General features: G+C 38.4%; 1 protein-coding gene across 3 annotated transcripts in view; it reads right to left on the bottom strand.

Moving 5' to 3' along the window:
- Positions 1–213: 213 nt before the first annotated feature.
- PLPPR5 (phospholipid phosphatase related 5) overlaps positions 214–14,734 on the bottom strand; it is a 62,387-nt gene continuing 47,866 nt past the window's right edge. For 2 of the 3 annotated variants that reach the window (XM_082287328.1, XM_082287327.1), the window contains 4 exons: positions 13,034–13,210; positions 10,720–10,839; positions 5,683–5,810; positions 214–2,435 (listed from right to left, as the gene is read on the bottom strand). In XM_082287328.1, coding sequence (XP_082143454.1) covers positions 2,342–2,435; positions 5,683–5,810; positions 10,720–10,839; positions 13,034–13,210 — 519 coding nt within the window. In that variant the 3' untranslated portion in view covers positions 214–2,341. The remainder of the gene's footprint in view (positions 2,436–5,682; positions 5,811–10,719; positions 10,840–13,033; positions 13,211–14,734) is intronic. The other variant, XM_082287329.1, reaches the window with a different exon arrangement.

The following is a 14,734-nucleotide window of genomic DNA, read 5'->3' as shown; positions in this document are numbered from 1 at the left end:
CCCTAACAGGCTGTGGACTCTGCAATACAGCTCTTCCTCACATGCTTTTCAATTTCACCAGAACCAGCTCTAAGGGAAGGTAGTTAACTGGGGATTCCTGGTTAATCAAGAAAATATGTCACCAAATGCAATTTACATAAAATCATCATTTTGTTATATGCACACTATCAATCAAATGTATGTAAAGCAGACATCTAAAAAATACACTACATATGAATGAAAAATTATTTTATTTAAAAATACATTATACAGCAGAGTGTCTCTCTTTTTGTTTTCTCACTGCTGGTTCACAGAGATAGTATGATAAATTTAACCCAAATATTTGACTGGGAAAGATCCTGAGAAAGAGACCAGTTACAAGCTGATGATATACAGTACACTGAAAAAGAGTCATCTCTTTTAACATAAAAGAATCTCTTGGTAATCTTATAAATCAGATATAAAAAATGCAGATTTGCTACCATGCAAAAATGAGTGAAGATTTCATTTAAATCTGCACACAGAAAAATCATTAGTACCTTGGAACCTAACTAGCTAGACTAAGAGCAGGGTAAGTGTGCCCAACACGGTGATACAAACTTTGGATCTACTACAATTTTGTAAACACAGTTGATAGTCTAATAAAGGTGGATTTTCAATCACCTAAGTAACCTAGTTGTAGCTAAGGACTCTATTCTAGGTCTTTTCTCCCCACGGATATATTTCTTCAATCTCTTAATTCTCAGCTTAGCACAATGACTTCGTGGCATATCTATTGCACTCAAAGATGACTTGGCCTTGCCCTGTTTGCCAAGCACTCTTTAGACAGTTGCATTTTATTGAAAGCAGAGGTTAAAACAAAAAGTAAAAGCAAGCATTACCTGATGACTATGTGAGAATGCATTAAAATTCATCATAGAAAAAATATACCTGATTCTACATCCTTGTGTTTCAAACATACTCTAACAATGATTAATGCACAGGAAATACACTGAACTGTGGAAAATTTAAGGCCTAAAATACTCAACAGCCTGCACTGACCAATAGTATTCTCAATGTTTCTATAGTGCTAGCATTTTATCAGCTCTTGCCAGAGGAAAACTCTCTGGCAGATGTTAAGAATGTCTTTAGCATTTACAATATTCAGATCCATTTGATGCTCAGTTTTTATAGGACCACTTCACTATGAATAGTCAGCAAATCTGTCTTTCAAAGGGGAGGCTTAATCTGAGTATTCACAGCAGTAACAGAGATATGGTAACATTGGCTGATGTTGAAGAAAAATCAATTCGTCAACACCATGCAGACTGGCAGAGGGTTTGGTTTTTTGTTGGTTTTTTTTTTTTTTTTTTTTTTAAGAATATGAGCCTGAAACACAAATAGAGATAAAAAGCTTTGTGGAGAGAAAGTCTGCCTGTCCTGGTCACTTAGGCTGAAAAAAATTAATTGAGCCATTTTGGTTTTTCCATGGGTTTTCCATGAAAATGGAGAGTAGAAACTCAGATGAACTTTTCTCACTAAGCCAGTGACCCTCTTCTTGTCTTAGCACCTGTTCTCCCAGCAATTGTATCAGGGAGTACAACAATCATGCAAAGATGCAGGCTTCCTTGGATAATTTGTTTAAGTGATTTATGAATAGCACAGCTTCCCATCAGATATGCTAAGCTAAGAACGGAGCCCTTAACCTTTCATGGGATATCATTAGTAATAAAGAATATATCAAAGATCAAACTTTCTATATTATTTTCATTTCTTTTAGCCTAGATACATATATATCATCCAAGACATTCAAGAACTACAAAACAACAATTCAACTACAAATATGTCAGGAAAATATCCAAATAAATAAACTTTTAATTATGATACAATACTTATTACAGTAAAAATTGGCATTTTTTTCTCTTCAAAAGCAGAAGCACCAGTCTTACATATAACATACTGTTTGAATGATATCTTACATGGAATACAGCGTAATACAATGTGCAAACAGCATTTTCATACAGAACATAGTATTTGTCTAGTTTTTACACACTGAAATTGCCTCAAATGGAAACAAGTTCATGCTGAATTAAAAATGTAGATTTTAAAAATCAAAGTTAAATCAAAATACAAAGTACTGTTGGAATAGGTACATGAACCATTAAAAACAATGAGAAGCCAAAATAGAGGGTAATGTCAGATAATTAGTGCTCAGTTTGTCCCATTCCATCATAAAAGTAAACAGTTAATATTTTTGCTAGAAAGTAAAGTGACGTTCTAATATTTAAGAATTCTTCAAAATGTTGGTATCATTTTAGTGATGTAAAAATCAAGTCAGAAATAGGACTTCTAAAAATTTCTTATTTTTGATACACTGCAAATATCATGTGTGGGCTGTGAAAAGAGATGAAGTCCAATGGAGTGAATATACATCAGCGTCAACATCATGTGACTTCTGCAAAGGCCGTGATGTGGTTCTACGAGTTAAAGGAAAAACAAACAGATAAAAACCACAAAACCACACAGATAGACAGTAGTCACCATTGTGAAAACTTTTGCCTCCCGTGCTTGAAGGGCAGCCTTGTACTTGGAGACTATTGCAGGATGATGTAAATAAAACTGATTTTCACTGCAGTGCTCTCACCCACTCCCATAGCAATTTTTAACTGCTGAAAGACTGGATAGGGAAGTATGCTGAACAAAGTAATAAAGTGTGATGGTTCTATTATATTTTAATTTTAGTTGGTTTTGGTTTGTTTTAAATTAAGTTTAAATTTAAATTAAATGTGAATAATTGAGTTAGCTGTACTTTTATTGCTTTGTTATTCATAATTGAAAACAAAATTCCTAGGAATTAAAATGAAAGTTTCTCACAGATTATAATATTCTATTTCAATGTAAGTACAATTTTAATATTAATTTTTTAAAGATTAATTTATCCCCATGAGCTCAATGGCACTGAATCAAGTAGCAAAATGCTTACAATCAAGTTGCATTTGGCAGTTGAGAACTTACATTCAATTTTTTTTTTTTCAGAATCACCAGCGTTCACTTGCAATCTAAGAACATTTTCCACTCTCCTTCAATGGGACGACTCTTACGAGCACCGAGATGTGCACTGGAACAGTGCAGCATCCCAAAGAACTTGGCAGCTTTTTCATACTCGAGCCAAAGCAAGTGACTCTGCAAACACCTGAAGGTGAACACTCAACCACACAGTGATGTGCAGGATCCAAAGGAAGCATATTTTCCCTCTGGGCACACAGTACCCTTGGCTGCCACCATTTTTTACAAAACATGCTGTGTGTGAAATTAGTAAAGGGAACCTTGATGTTAAGCCACGTGTTTGTTCCCAAGCACAAGAATGCACAGAGGGTAAAGCACCATGCAAAGCACTGCAGATTTTTCTCATCTCTGTGCCTCCTGGAGCAGATCAAACTCAGAAGAGAGGAGTGAGCTGAAGAGGAGGGGGACGTGGATAACTTGAGGAGAGTGGAGTCTCCATCTTTTTGCTTAAGAGAAGTCCTTCAGAAAATCTCTTATCACACACCATCAAAAGTGCTGGAGATAAACAATGCCCACCATATAAATTTCTATTTCTCAGTTCTTTAAACTGCCTGAATATTCGTCTATCAATCTGAGCAGGGGGAGACAGGCAGGCATCTTTGTTTTTCCCATTAGAGAGAGGAAATTAGAAATACCTTGATTGTCCAGTATCAAGGCTGCTTGGAGAGCAGCCCCATATCCCCCCCCATCTCCAAGCCAGGCTGGCAGCTTTGCTCCCTCTCTCCCGGTGCCATAACTGTGCTGTGTCCAGGAGGAGAGGCTCTCTTCCACCTCCCCTACAATATACACTTTAGCTCTAGCCATGTTCTTGCTGTATTTTAGGACAGCTTTCATAGAAGAATACTACTTAATAGTGAGCATCTAGGTGAGCATCTTCCCCCAAACAGAATTTATATTTTAAATAAACAACAATTATTAAACCATAGCCAGATTTTTCAAAAAAGCATTAGGGAAAAAAAAGAGTGCAACTTTCTATGAAAATGTTTTCAGTAAAACGTAGCAACAAATGTTATTGCTTTCAGATTTTGATTCTGCAGAAGAAATGCAAAATTAGACTTCCTAATTAGAAAAAAAAAAAATCAACTCCAAGCATTTTGGTTGGCTGGCCATCTTCTGTTTTGAGTATACAAAAGATGATACAGTGGGCAAACTCAATAGCTCTGGAGTTTCTGTGAGGCTATTAAGACATTTTCTTCATTATATTTACTTTTTTTCTTTATTTAAATCTGAAAAGTCATCCTGTCAAACTAAAATTAGTCACCTTTTTCATAAGTAAGATGATCTAAAAATGTGGAATTGGAGGGGAAAAAAGAATTTGTCTTTATTTTAATCAATTCTTTCAAGTCCTGCTATGTGCCATCCCTGTCTATAAGCGACACACATTTGTCTGTGATGCAGAGAACCAAATACTCTTTCATGTGGCATTAATTCAAGACTGGATAACTATTATTTAGGGAAAGAGAATGTGGTTCACACTCCTGCCAGCTATACTTCCAAAATGAGCAAGTCACCATCCCTGGGAAGACATGCAGAGCATGGGATATAATAACACAGAAGAAAATCCCCCTTCCTCAATAAGCCCTCAAAGAGAACTGCTAAGCTGCTGATCATGGACCTATTGATTTGGACCCTACTGAAGGCCTGTCAATTCATTTCCAATGGAATCAGCAGGGCGATGCATAACTAGGTCAAAATTAATCACTTGCTGATGGCAAGAATCACTGAGACAGATCCATGCAACTGTCTGGTTATTCATGCTTTTTCACACTATCATCTCAGGCAAAACTACAAATAAGCCTTGCTGAGATGGCAGAAAAAAACCCCAAACAAATAGCATCCCTCTGGAATAACTGTTTCAACTCTTTTACATCTGCTTAGATGTACTGTGACAAAGTTCAGAGTGAGACTACTGTCAGCAAACAGATTCACACAGATGCAGAAAGACAAGCAAAAATCCATGCACGAGACCTCAGCTTCTCCAACTCCATGGGAAATTATTTTCCCTACACTTCTCAAAAGAATCAGAAATGCTGAGGGTCTGCTCAATGGAAGCAGTCTCACAGACAGGCAGACCAGCATTTGTACCATCCATTCTAAGAGGACAGTACCAGGCTGGTGAGCAAAGCATGCCATCGTAACTGTGCTCTCACACCACTAACAAAAGAGGAAAAGCCAAAGGCTAAGCCTTGAGTGCAGGTTTCCGGGGGAAGTGATCCACACCTGTATATCTTCTGTTAAGCTTTATTAATTTCTGTTGATAAGCAATGCTATAATGTCAAAGCATTGAAAAAATACATTAAAACTTTTTGTGACTTGCAGTTTTCATTATATATTAAATATTTTAAGCTTAATTTTTTTTGCTTTGTTCTCATGTTTGCAGTTTTCCCCCAGAAGAGTTTGTTAAATAGAAAAATACTACTGTAGTACTTCAGGCAAATGACAATGGATCAAACAATAATAATAATGTTATCATATACCTCTCTGAGTCAGAAGAATGTATTTTCTGCTTTTACTGGACAAATGAGAGTTTTAGTGCAAAAGGATGCGTTGAGGGGAGGTTCCCCCGGAAGCACTGCAGCCCTGCACAGAAGGCCGGCACCGCCTCTGCCCAGCCGCACACGCTCACTCGCTGCGCTCCTGCGCACAGACGTTCATTGCCTTAGAGAAAGGTGCTCGCAGCGCTCCGTCCCTGAGATCCAGCAGAACCACCTAAGGATGCGTGCTTTGAGGGAGTTTCCTTGCAAAGGAGCTTCTTGACTGTGACTAATACCTTGATTCTGTAACACCTACAATATGTACGTTGGAGGAGGTCACACTGAATATATTGTTCCACTTCCCATGTTTAAGGATTATTTTATTCGAGCATTAGACGTAGTGATCACAGTTTGCATTCAGTCAGAAATAATTCTTGTACAATGCCCCAGAAGTAGATTTAAGCAGAAGAGTAGGACATGAATACAAATTTAAATGCTTGACATTGAAACAAAAACTGCTTATGATTTATTATGAGCTGACTCTCCTGGTTATGTGTTTGTGGTATGTGTGTGAAGCAATGTGGTATTGTATCTCCTTTAACAGACTCAATTATCAAGAAAGAACCATTATGCCAAAAATTGCCTATAAGCTAATGCAAGCACATGGGATCCCATCAAACCATACTGGAGAAACAAGTATGGACACCTATGCATGCTTTTGGACATCAAGCACTACAGTATTTGGATATTCAAAATATTCAAAAATATTTTGAAGCAATAGAAATGGATACAAATCCTCTCCCCCAACTGCCCATAGTATGATGAGCTAAAGCATCTTTGTGTTTTGCTTTTAGCTGTGAGCTCAGTGAGAGGCAATCTCCCTGGAGAGCTGCAGGGACCAGGCCAGGCTCCCCAGGCCATGGTGCTGTCTGCATACCAGTGCACATAACAACTAAAGACTTGGTACCAATTTACCAATACTTCAGACCAAGGAGAAAGCAGTAACTCTGAGAACCAAAATTTTCTGACATTGTGAAGAAGCTGTTCTGTGTCTTGTGAATAATCAAGATGGAGTAAATAGAAAAAACAATACACCTTAAATTCTGAAGAGGAAAGCTTCCCCAGTCTTAAAAATACTGGCAGAATCCATTGCAATCTCTACACTTACTATTGCTAAAATGTTTTATCACCACCATTACCTTTGGCATATACACAATAGAACAATAATTACTGTGTCTCAAGAAGATTTCTGGGACAGTTAACCCTGATAGTCACTAAAAACCGATATGATGGGCAACAAGAATGTCACATATTGCAAGAGGAATTCCAAAAACCTATGACCATTACAACTTGGAAATGGCAGAAGGAGAAAGCACCTATTCTATGTCTTTCGAGTTCAGTCATGCTGGATAGTCAGTTCTATGGGGGAGTATAAGAAACCTCATTGTAACATGGAACAGTGACTGTGCTCGGGAACACGGCTTGGGCACTGCTGACAGAAGTAGCAGTATGAAGGAATGCCAAGCAGAACCTTGGGGAATAAACGCAGTTTAGCTGTCAAACAGAGCACTGCCAAGAACCCACTGTGCAAGTAAGTAATACTGAATAGCTACAGAAAGCACTGATAATCAGACACAGTAATTATCTTGTCTCACAGGAGATGAACTGTAGTGCATCTCCTACCTAACCCAATGCTTCCTTCTGAAACCTTGTATGTCAGTATTCTATCTACTGTCTCCATTAGTCCTGAAATCCTCCATGTTGTATTTGTATTTGATTTTTTCAAAGCTAAAATACTTAAAGTAAATAAGGCTAGTAGAATCAGAAACTACTACAAGACGTGTAGGAGACCTCTGTAAGCCCTGGCCAATTTCAGGTCACTTTTGCATGGAATAATGTCAGTCTCCCCTGAAACAGAAAACAGAGTTTGTGACTGCACTTCGACAAAGCTGAACTTTCAAACTCTTCCAGGTACTATCCAGAACATCCCCATTTCTCAGTAATTTCTGCAAAAGAACAGGACTCTCTAACCTTGACTGTGGTAGGATGAGAGCTTCCTCTCTGTACGAGACTGCCAGCTAACTGAAACACCAATTGTCTTGTAAGACATGAAGAAGGTCAGGGACAGAAGAGAAAAGAAGCAGATGGGTGAGTGATGAGGTTTCTTGGCTTTCATTCTTTTCATTAATTTTGAGGATGATTATAGTTAAGGTAAAAGCACTAAGTCTGCACTGCTGAGCAGGCTCTGGCAAGGATTCCTCAAGGAGACACTGCAACTACAGCTTATTTGACTGCATGAGTACCCGTGCAGAACAGCTAAGTCTCTGCATGCACCACAGTTAAACAGAAGTGTCATGCAAACAGTGATCTAACCTTGTCACTAAGCAGCAGCAGCTCAGTTCTGAGTATTACAAGAACACTTATGCCTATTTAAGTGCACTTCAAACATAGCTAGACCTCCACCAGAACTCAGACAGTGGCAGCACGGTGAGCATGCCAGGAGCATTTGTTCTCCATGAAGAAAGCACTGGAATAGCAAGTAGCAGATCTGGAAACAGCAAAGTAATGTGCTTCCAGGTCTGTATGATGCATCGTGTGCTTGCTCATTTATTACAAAATAGCAATGAGTGAGGTCCTATCTGGCAGGCATTTCTAATAAAGTCATTCTTTAAGGCGGGATTTTTTAATTGCTTGCTCCCAGATACCCATATAGTTACTATTTTTTAGTACCAGTCACATAGTTGCATTGCTTCCTGCTTGCACTGCCTTATCCTTTGATAACTTCAGACAGGATTTGTGCTACTCTTAGTAGCTAATTTCTGACAGTAACCTGTCTTTAATATTGGCAGAGGAGCTTGGAGACTGAAAATAAGAAAAAACCGTTTCAAAATGAGCAAAATGTAAATCTATGTGCATTCAAAATATTGAACTGCAAGAGTCCTGACTGAAATGCCAACTCATGTGTCTCAAGAAGGAAAAGGCAAATAGCACACAAATTATTTAGCACCACTCTCTCTCCAGTGGAGAACAAATGATGTAAACTAAGAAGGGAGTTAAAAATCAAAGACTAATTCAAGAATTCTTGTAGCAATGGTAGTTGATTGAGATCAGCTAACTTAATTTAGACCTCAGTTCCCTAAAGTATTATTCTTAGTGCCTTTTATTTAACAGGGCCTGTCTTCTATCTAAAACTTTGGATTAAACAAAAAAAAATAGATTAAAAAAAGGAAAAAATACCTGTAGAAACTTAAAACCTAAAGCACTCACATGTAAATAACTTCTTCATCAATTATTTGCTATTTAAACTTTCTGGAAGTGGAAACAAAAGAAAACATTTCTGAACAATTAGCAAGGTCTTCACCTTAGTGTCCTTGCATCCCATCCTCTCTGTCTGGAAAGGAGAAAGGCTTTGCAACACAGACAAGGATGAACCCATAAAATGAGATCTCAGCAAGTGGTATCACCTTGCAGTCATTCCCCAGTTCAATTATCTAGAGAGAAATTCCATGACAGTAAACAGCTACCGTCTACTGCCATAAGAATATGGGTTCAGAAGGAAAGCAGCTCATTCATATAACAGCATCCTGGACAGTTCTTAAATGGCAGAGGTTATCCTAAAGCAGAGCAAACATTATTCCTGCTGCCATCCTCCCACACTCTTCCAAAGCTTTCCTCACAACATCTCAAACTCGGCCAAGTCTCAGGACAAGAACATTACTCATCATGACTGAGAGGGTCTCAAACCAGGCAGAAACATGAAGTTAACATGAAGCCTTTATCCCCAGAAAACAAAAATTTAAATTTCAATAGCCAGAGAATGTATTACCTATGATGGCTTTTGAGCCACAGAAATGGCTTCTATTGCACGAGAGCCTAGCACGTAAATAAAACATGCTCTTATTAATGTGGCGTGTTCCAGGCCAGCTGACAGCTTGTTTTGTTTTGACATTTTACAGAAAATTTACAGAATGGATTATTTTGAAGATACACATTCATCATCTAAATGCTTGTTCAAGCAAATGAGACTCTGACCTCCTTACAACAAGGTATCAGTGGAAGTAGCTTAGACATATTTGGTTCAAAAAAGGCATGTTAGACCACTCTGAAAAGAAATCTTCTTTCCCTTCAAGGAAAGGAATAAAAACCCCAGGACTAGCAGTAATTCTTACTAAAGAACAACTTCCAACACTTTCAAGTAAATAGGACAGACTGGGAAGTGGTTGAAAACCTTTCTTACGTTTAACATGAAAAAAAGAGCAGAATTAATTGTGAATTAAAAGAATACCACAGAAAAATACTTCTGGTGCCCTACCCAGTGTAGACTTGTTTACTATCTTCAAATATGGGCATAACTCAATAGATTTTAATCAATAATGACAGATAAAGTCACGAGAAAAAGTAAACCTTCCTTTAAACTTTGCATTACTAGTTTAAGGGTTCCCCTTGGTAAAAGCACCTCAAGTTATTTCTATATCTGGTTATGCTATCTATTTCAGTATTTTTTTTGCTCAACCTTACCTAACACATAGTACAACATCATCTTCAAAAAATATAAAGTTTTATCACAGTAAACTAAAATAAATTTTTTTGTGACACTTAAGCAAAAAGTCTTGGCAAACCCAGGAGACTATCACTAGCATGTCCCAGCCTAAAATCCCTGTGTTTTGACAAGAGATGATGGGAATAGTGCAGTTACTATATGACCCTTATTACTCTTGCTCCCAAGTGGGTGCCCTGTCCTGGGGCTAGCACATGTCTGATGGTGTAAGCCCCACAGCTGATCCAGAAGAGACTGCATCCCATGCTCCACACCAGGCTGAGGACATACCACAAACAAATAGGACAAATGCCACTTGGATATGAATTGCAAAGCCCCTTGGGCCAAAGGCTGACTTACTTTCTAAGCACTTCTAAAAACTTTCTAACTTCTTTGGACTATCAGGCAGAGTATTAATCAAACTTACTGGAGGAACACAACGGAAGAGGGCCCCAGATCTACTCAGCCTGACTCCATGGGCTTAGCAACAGCTACGGCAGTAAAATGATGAGATGAGGAGCCTCCTAAGGGGTGTCACTGAATTAAATTCTTTCCTTCTTTCTCCTTCACTGACATGTCTCTTTATTTTAAATCTGATTACCGTGGCACTCTTGTCAGGATAGCTTTTGATTATCCTTCCAGGAAAGCAGCGTTTTATTTGTTTTTTAAAAAGTCAGACATTACCTTTTCTAAAGGGCTTTCTACTCTGGGTATGCTGATCATGGGCATCTGGGCCAGATTATCCAGATGAGAATGTTCATGTTCTGGCTGACGTCCTCTGAAGTTATTTACCACACAAACAACCTAGAAGGAATTAGAAGATAAACAGAATACCTAAGGAAAAACTCATTTTTTCAAGCTTTGATCCTGAAAATTATAATTAGGCCGAAGTGACACCAGCTTTAGTCACAGCTTTTCAGTAGAAAGACTGAAATGTGAAATTCGTGTTTTACAGAAAATCCTTAATTAATATTTCAGGACAAAAGACTTTCAACCAATTTATTGGTACATGCATCATTTGAGAACCAAAAAAACCTCTTATCTAAAAGAAAATCCATTACTAAAGCTGCATAATAGAACACCAATTATTATCAATGTCATGAAGAGATGTCTTGCAGCACCACATGGCATTAACCTTAAGCTCCAAGGAAAGCCAACGGCATCTCAGTTTTGATCAGCAAATCTTTTTCAAATGGAGAGTAAGAAAGGGAACAACAAGGCAAGAACCATTCCCAAGACTGAATGTAACTCCAAATCTGCTCAGGGCAGCAGAGATTCTCACACAGGGACTTAGGAATGTGATATGTAACAGCTTGTGCTTCTACTAATTCTGACACTCAGCAATGTTTGCAAACTGCATTTTCTTCAAAACACAACTAAATTTGATGTCATGCTACTCAAAGGAGTTTATGCAACATACATCACAAAATATAAGAAAAAATGCTGGGACAGATTTCCTCTCTATTCTGTTCTCTTTTATTACTTTAGGGGCATGAACAGAATGGAAAAACTTAAATGTGAACAACCAAATATAACTCCTGGACATTTTGTGTGGAAAGGAACGTTTGGAAACACAAACAGATGTATTTTAAAGGAGACTTGCAGCTACCCTTGCATGCCTAGAAGTGAAAACACCCACCTCAGCCATCCCTGGGAGGGTTCTCAGCCAAACCATGCTTTCAGATCCAAGATCTTGAGACCAAGACCTTGCAATCCAAGAATCAAGCTCAAAAGTATTTTCATGGTGAAAAAGTTCAAAGGTGTATTTAGTATTATTACAAGCTGCCAGGCAGTCAAGCCTACAGGCAGTAAACAGCAGTGACTATTCTATTCTATAGTCTTGCACTGCAGATATTAGTGAAGGTGATTAATAGATTAGAAATAGTTTTCTGACACAGACAGTAGTCATTGGCAACTGTGATTAACAGTCTGGTTTTGGAACACAGCTCCAGAAAAGGAAAAGGCTAAACAAAGATTTTTTTGGTGCAGAATAATATAAAATTTCAACATAAACCTGAAGCACTATGAAATAAATTCATTAGGGTTACTGTAAAGCCAGAAAAACAAATTCTACCTATTCTCTGATCAGTGTGGGTATCATTATACTGAATTTAATACTTTATACATCAAATTATAACTATGTTATTCTGAGGAATATATACTTCCTGTCAGCAGGGCTTGCTGCAAAAATTACTGTTTGAAATGCTACAATCTGGTTTATATGGAAATCAAAAGAGATAACTGGATCAGTCCTTTCTTGACTTCACATTTCCAAGTTAATGTAAATATTACTAAGGAAACTGATGACTAATTAAAAATCCTAAGATAAGAAACATGTCTTTTGTTGTGGGATATGCCCAGCCACTGCCCTGGAGGGATCTCTGCTGAGATAAAAGATTTTGCACTGGCCCAGCAGGACTCCCTGGAAAGGTGACTACTTTTGAGTCATGGTGAGGAAACGTAGACCCACAATCCTTTGGGAGACCCTATGCAGATCATTCTGTAACCCATTGGTCTATCCCAGACCCTCTGTAACCCATTGGTCCCCTTGCTGATCCCCTGTATCCCTATAAAAGAAGACAAGTTCGCCTCTGTGGGAGAGAGCTTGTCCCTGGCCTTCCCTTCGCCGGAGGGAACCACCAATAAAGCTCCCTTCGTGCGGAACCAGCCATACGGGTCTTCTCGTCTCTCTCTCCGGTCTGGTTTGGCCTAGAGGCTGCCCTGCAGAGCTGAGCTGGAATCATGAGCTGATATCACTAAAGAGCTGACAGCCTCTGCAAGGGCCCCTCTGCCAGCAGCTGAGAGGAAGACACCGGACCCCGGGCAGGCGATTCCTTTCGGGACCATCTCCCTGGACCGGTCATCTCTTCCTGGGTCGCAGCCTCGGACCCCACCATTAGCCGTAATATTTTGTTATTTAGTTGTCTGAAGGTTTTTTAGAGATACAAGCTTATACATTGATTTTTTTCAAACAGAAGTGACACAGACACACACTTACCAAAAATACTGCTATAGATATTCCAATTATAAATCCTGCTATTACATCTGACCAGTGATTTCGATACTCTGCTACTCTGTTGATTCCAGTAAGGAAGGCCAAGCACATTAAACCCAAACACAGAACAGGTTTTGCAAGCCTTGTTCCTCTGGCTTTCACTGTGTTGGTGATATACATCTGAAAATTAGAAAGGAAGAAAGTATAAGACTGATGGATATCTCCCACTAATTGGTGAATAAAAGCTCTATATTTTGTTTGAACAGACTACATGTATTTGGCTTTTTTTTTTTTTCCAGAGTGGGGGCAGGGTGTAAAGAAACTAGGAAATAGAGTAATAGATAAAGTCATAACACCCTTTTCCTCGGGATACAGAAAAAGAATCAGACCATACAGGAAAACTGCATTTTATATGAACTGGAAAAGCCTACAGAAAACCAGGCAAATTGGAGAATCCTATCCAATTACTCTCAGTCTGTGTATTTATTTATTAATGCATAGAAGTAAAGAGACTGATTTTTCACTGTGTAGTGTTGACAGTAATAGAAAAATATCTTCACCCTGAAGTATTATTAGTGCTATTACAAGCTGCCAGGCAGAGTAAGAAAGGGAATATATAAAGACCTTGTTTCTATTCGCAAAAGCCTTTCTTACTTATACACCACTTCTTCATGTGAATAATTAGTGATTTGTCAAAAATCAGTGAAAAGGTGAAAAAACAGTGTCAAAGAGCAATTGAACTAAATGCCAGCATCTACTTTTATAAATACAGTGTAATAGTTCCAATCAGTGCTGAACTTACACAACCCTGAGCTTCACACAAACCAATGCAAATGCTGCAGGTTTTATGCATCAGACTAAGAAATCCATTTGCCCTGCTGCAGTCTAACTCTCCCTGTGCAATACTACTGAATTAAAAGCACTGCCTGATAACAGAGCACCTCTTCTACCCTAAGAGTGCATTAGTGACTATCAGGTTTAACCCAGCACTTTCCAAGCTCTGATGAGCCAATGGAAGAAATTAATATCAAATATTTGACTTTCCATTCTCTGGAATCTTGGCATTAAGACTCCTTGAAACATCCCTCCTCCCCACCCTCCAGAAAAACAAAATTATACTTCAACTAACAAGATTTTTGAGAAAAAAAGTTTCTACTCCCTGCAGAAGATCTTTCTGCAATTAAACAACTGAAACCCCTAAATCTTCACATTTTAAATAGGATTTAAGTTTTTGAACTGAAGAATGCAAGTATTTCTTACAGACTTTCACCAGAGGCTCCAAGTTCGTAATGCAATCACTTTGAACTGCCAAGGAAAACAGATGAGGCTGCACTGAAGACCCAGTACCACCTCTCTGGCCAACAAATGGCCAATCCTTTTGGTTTGTTTGGGGGTTTTTTTGTACTATTCGAAACCTTGCTGGAATTTACCGGGGAATCAGTTTATGAAGTGCTGCAATAATCCAGCCAAGAAGCAGTTTGGAAAGTGTGGTTACAGTTCCAATAACTGAAGTGAAGAAGTAGTGGTCAGAGCTTTTGTAAAAAGAGCGACATCTGACAGTAGTTTTGTTCAAAACATTAGAGAAAGACCCATGGCTTAGAGGAAGAAACAAAGCTTAATCTTAAAATGACAAAATGACATCAGAGTAGTGCAACACACAAATCTTCAATGTACTTTATATGATGAACAAGAAACTAGTAGAAA

Source organism: Coloeus monedula (assembly GCF_965178545.1).
Source record: "Coloeus monedula genome assembly, chromosome: 9".
Classification (NCBI taxonomy): domain Eukaryota; kingdom Metazoa; phylum Chordata; class Aves; order Passeriformes; family Corvidae; genus Coloeus; species Coloeus monedula.
Note: the sequence above shows the minus strand (reverse complement) of the source record. Positions and strands in the feature narration are given on the sequence as shown.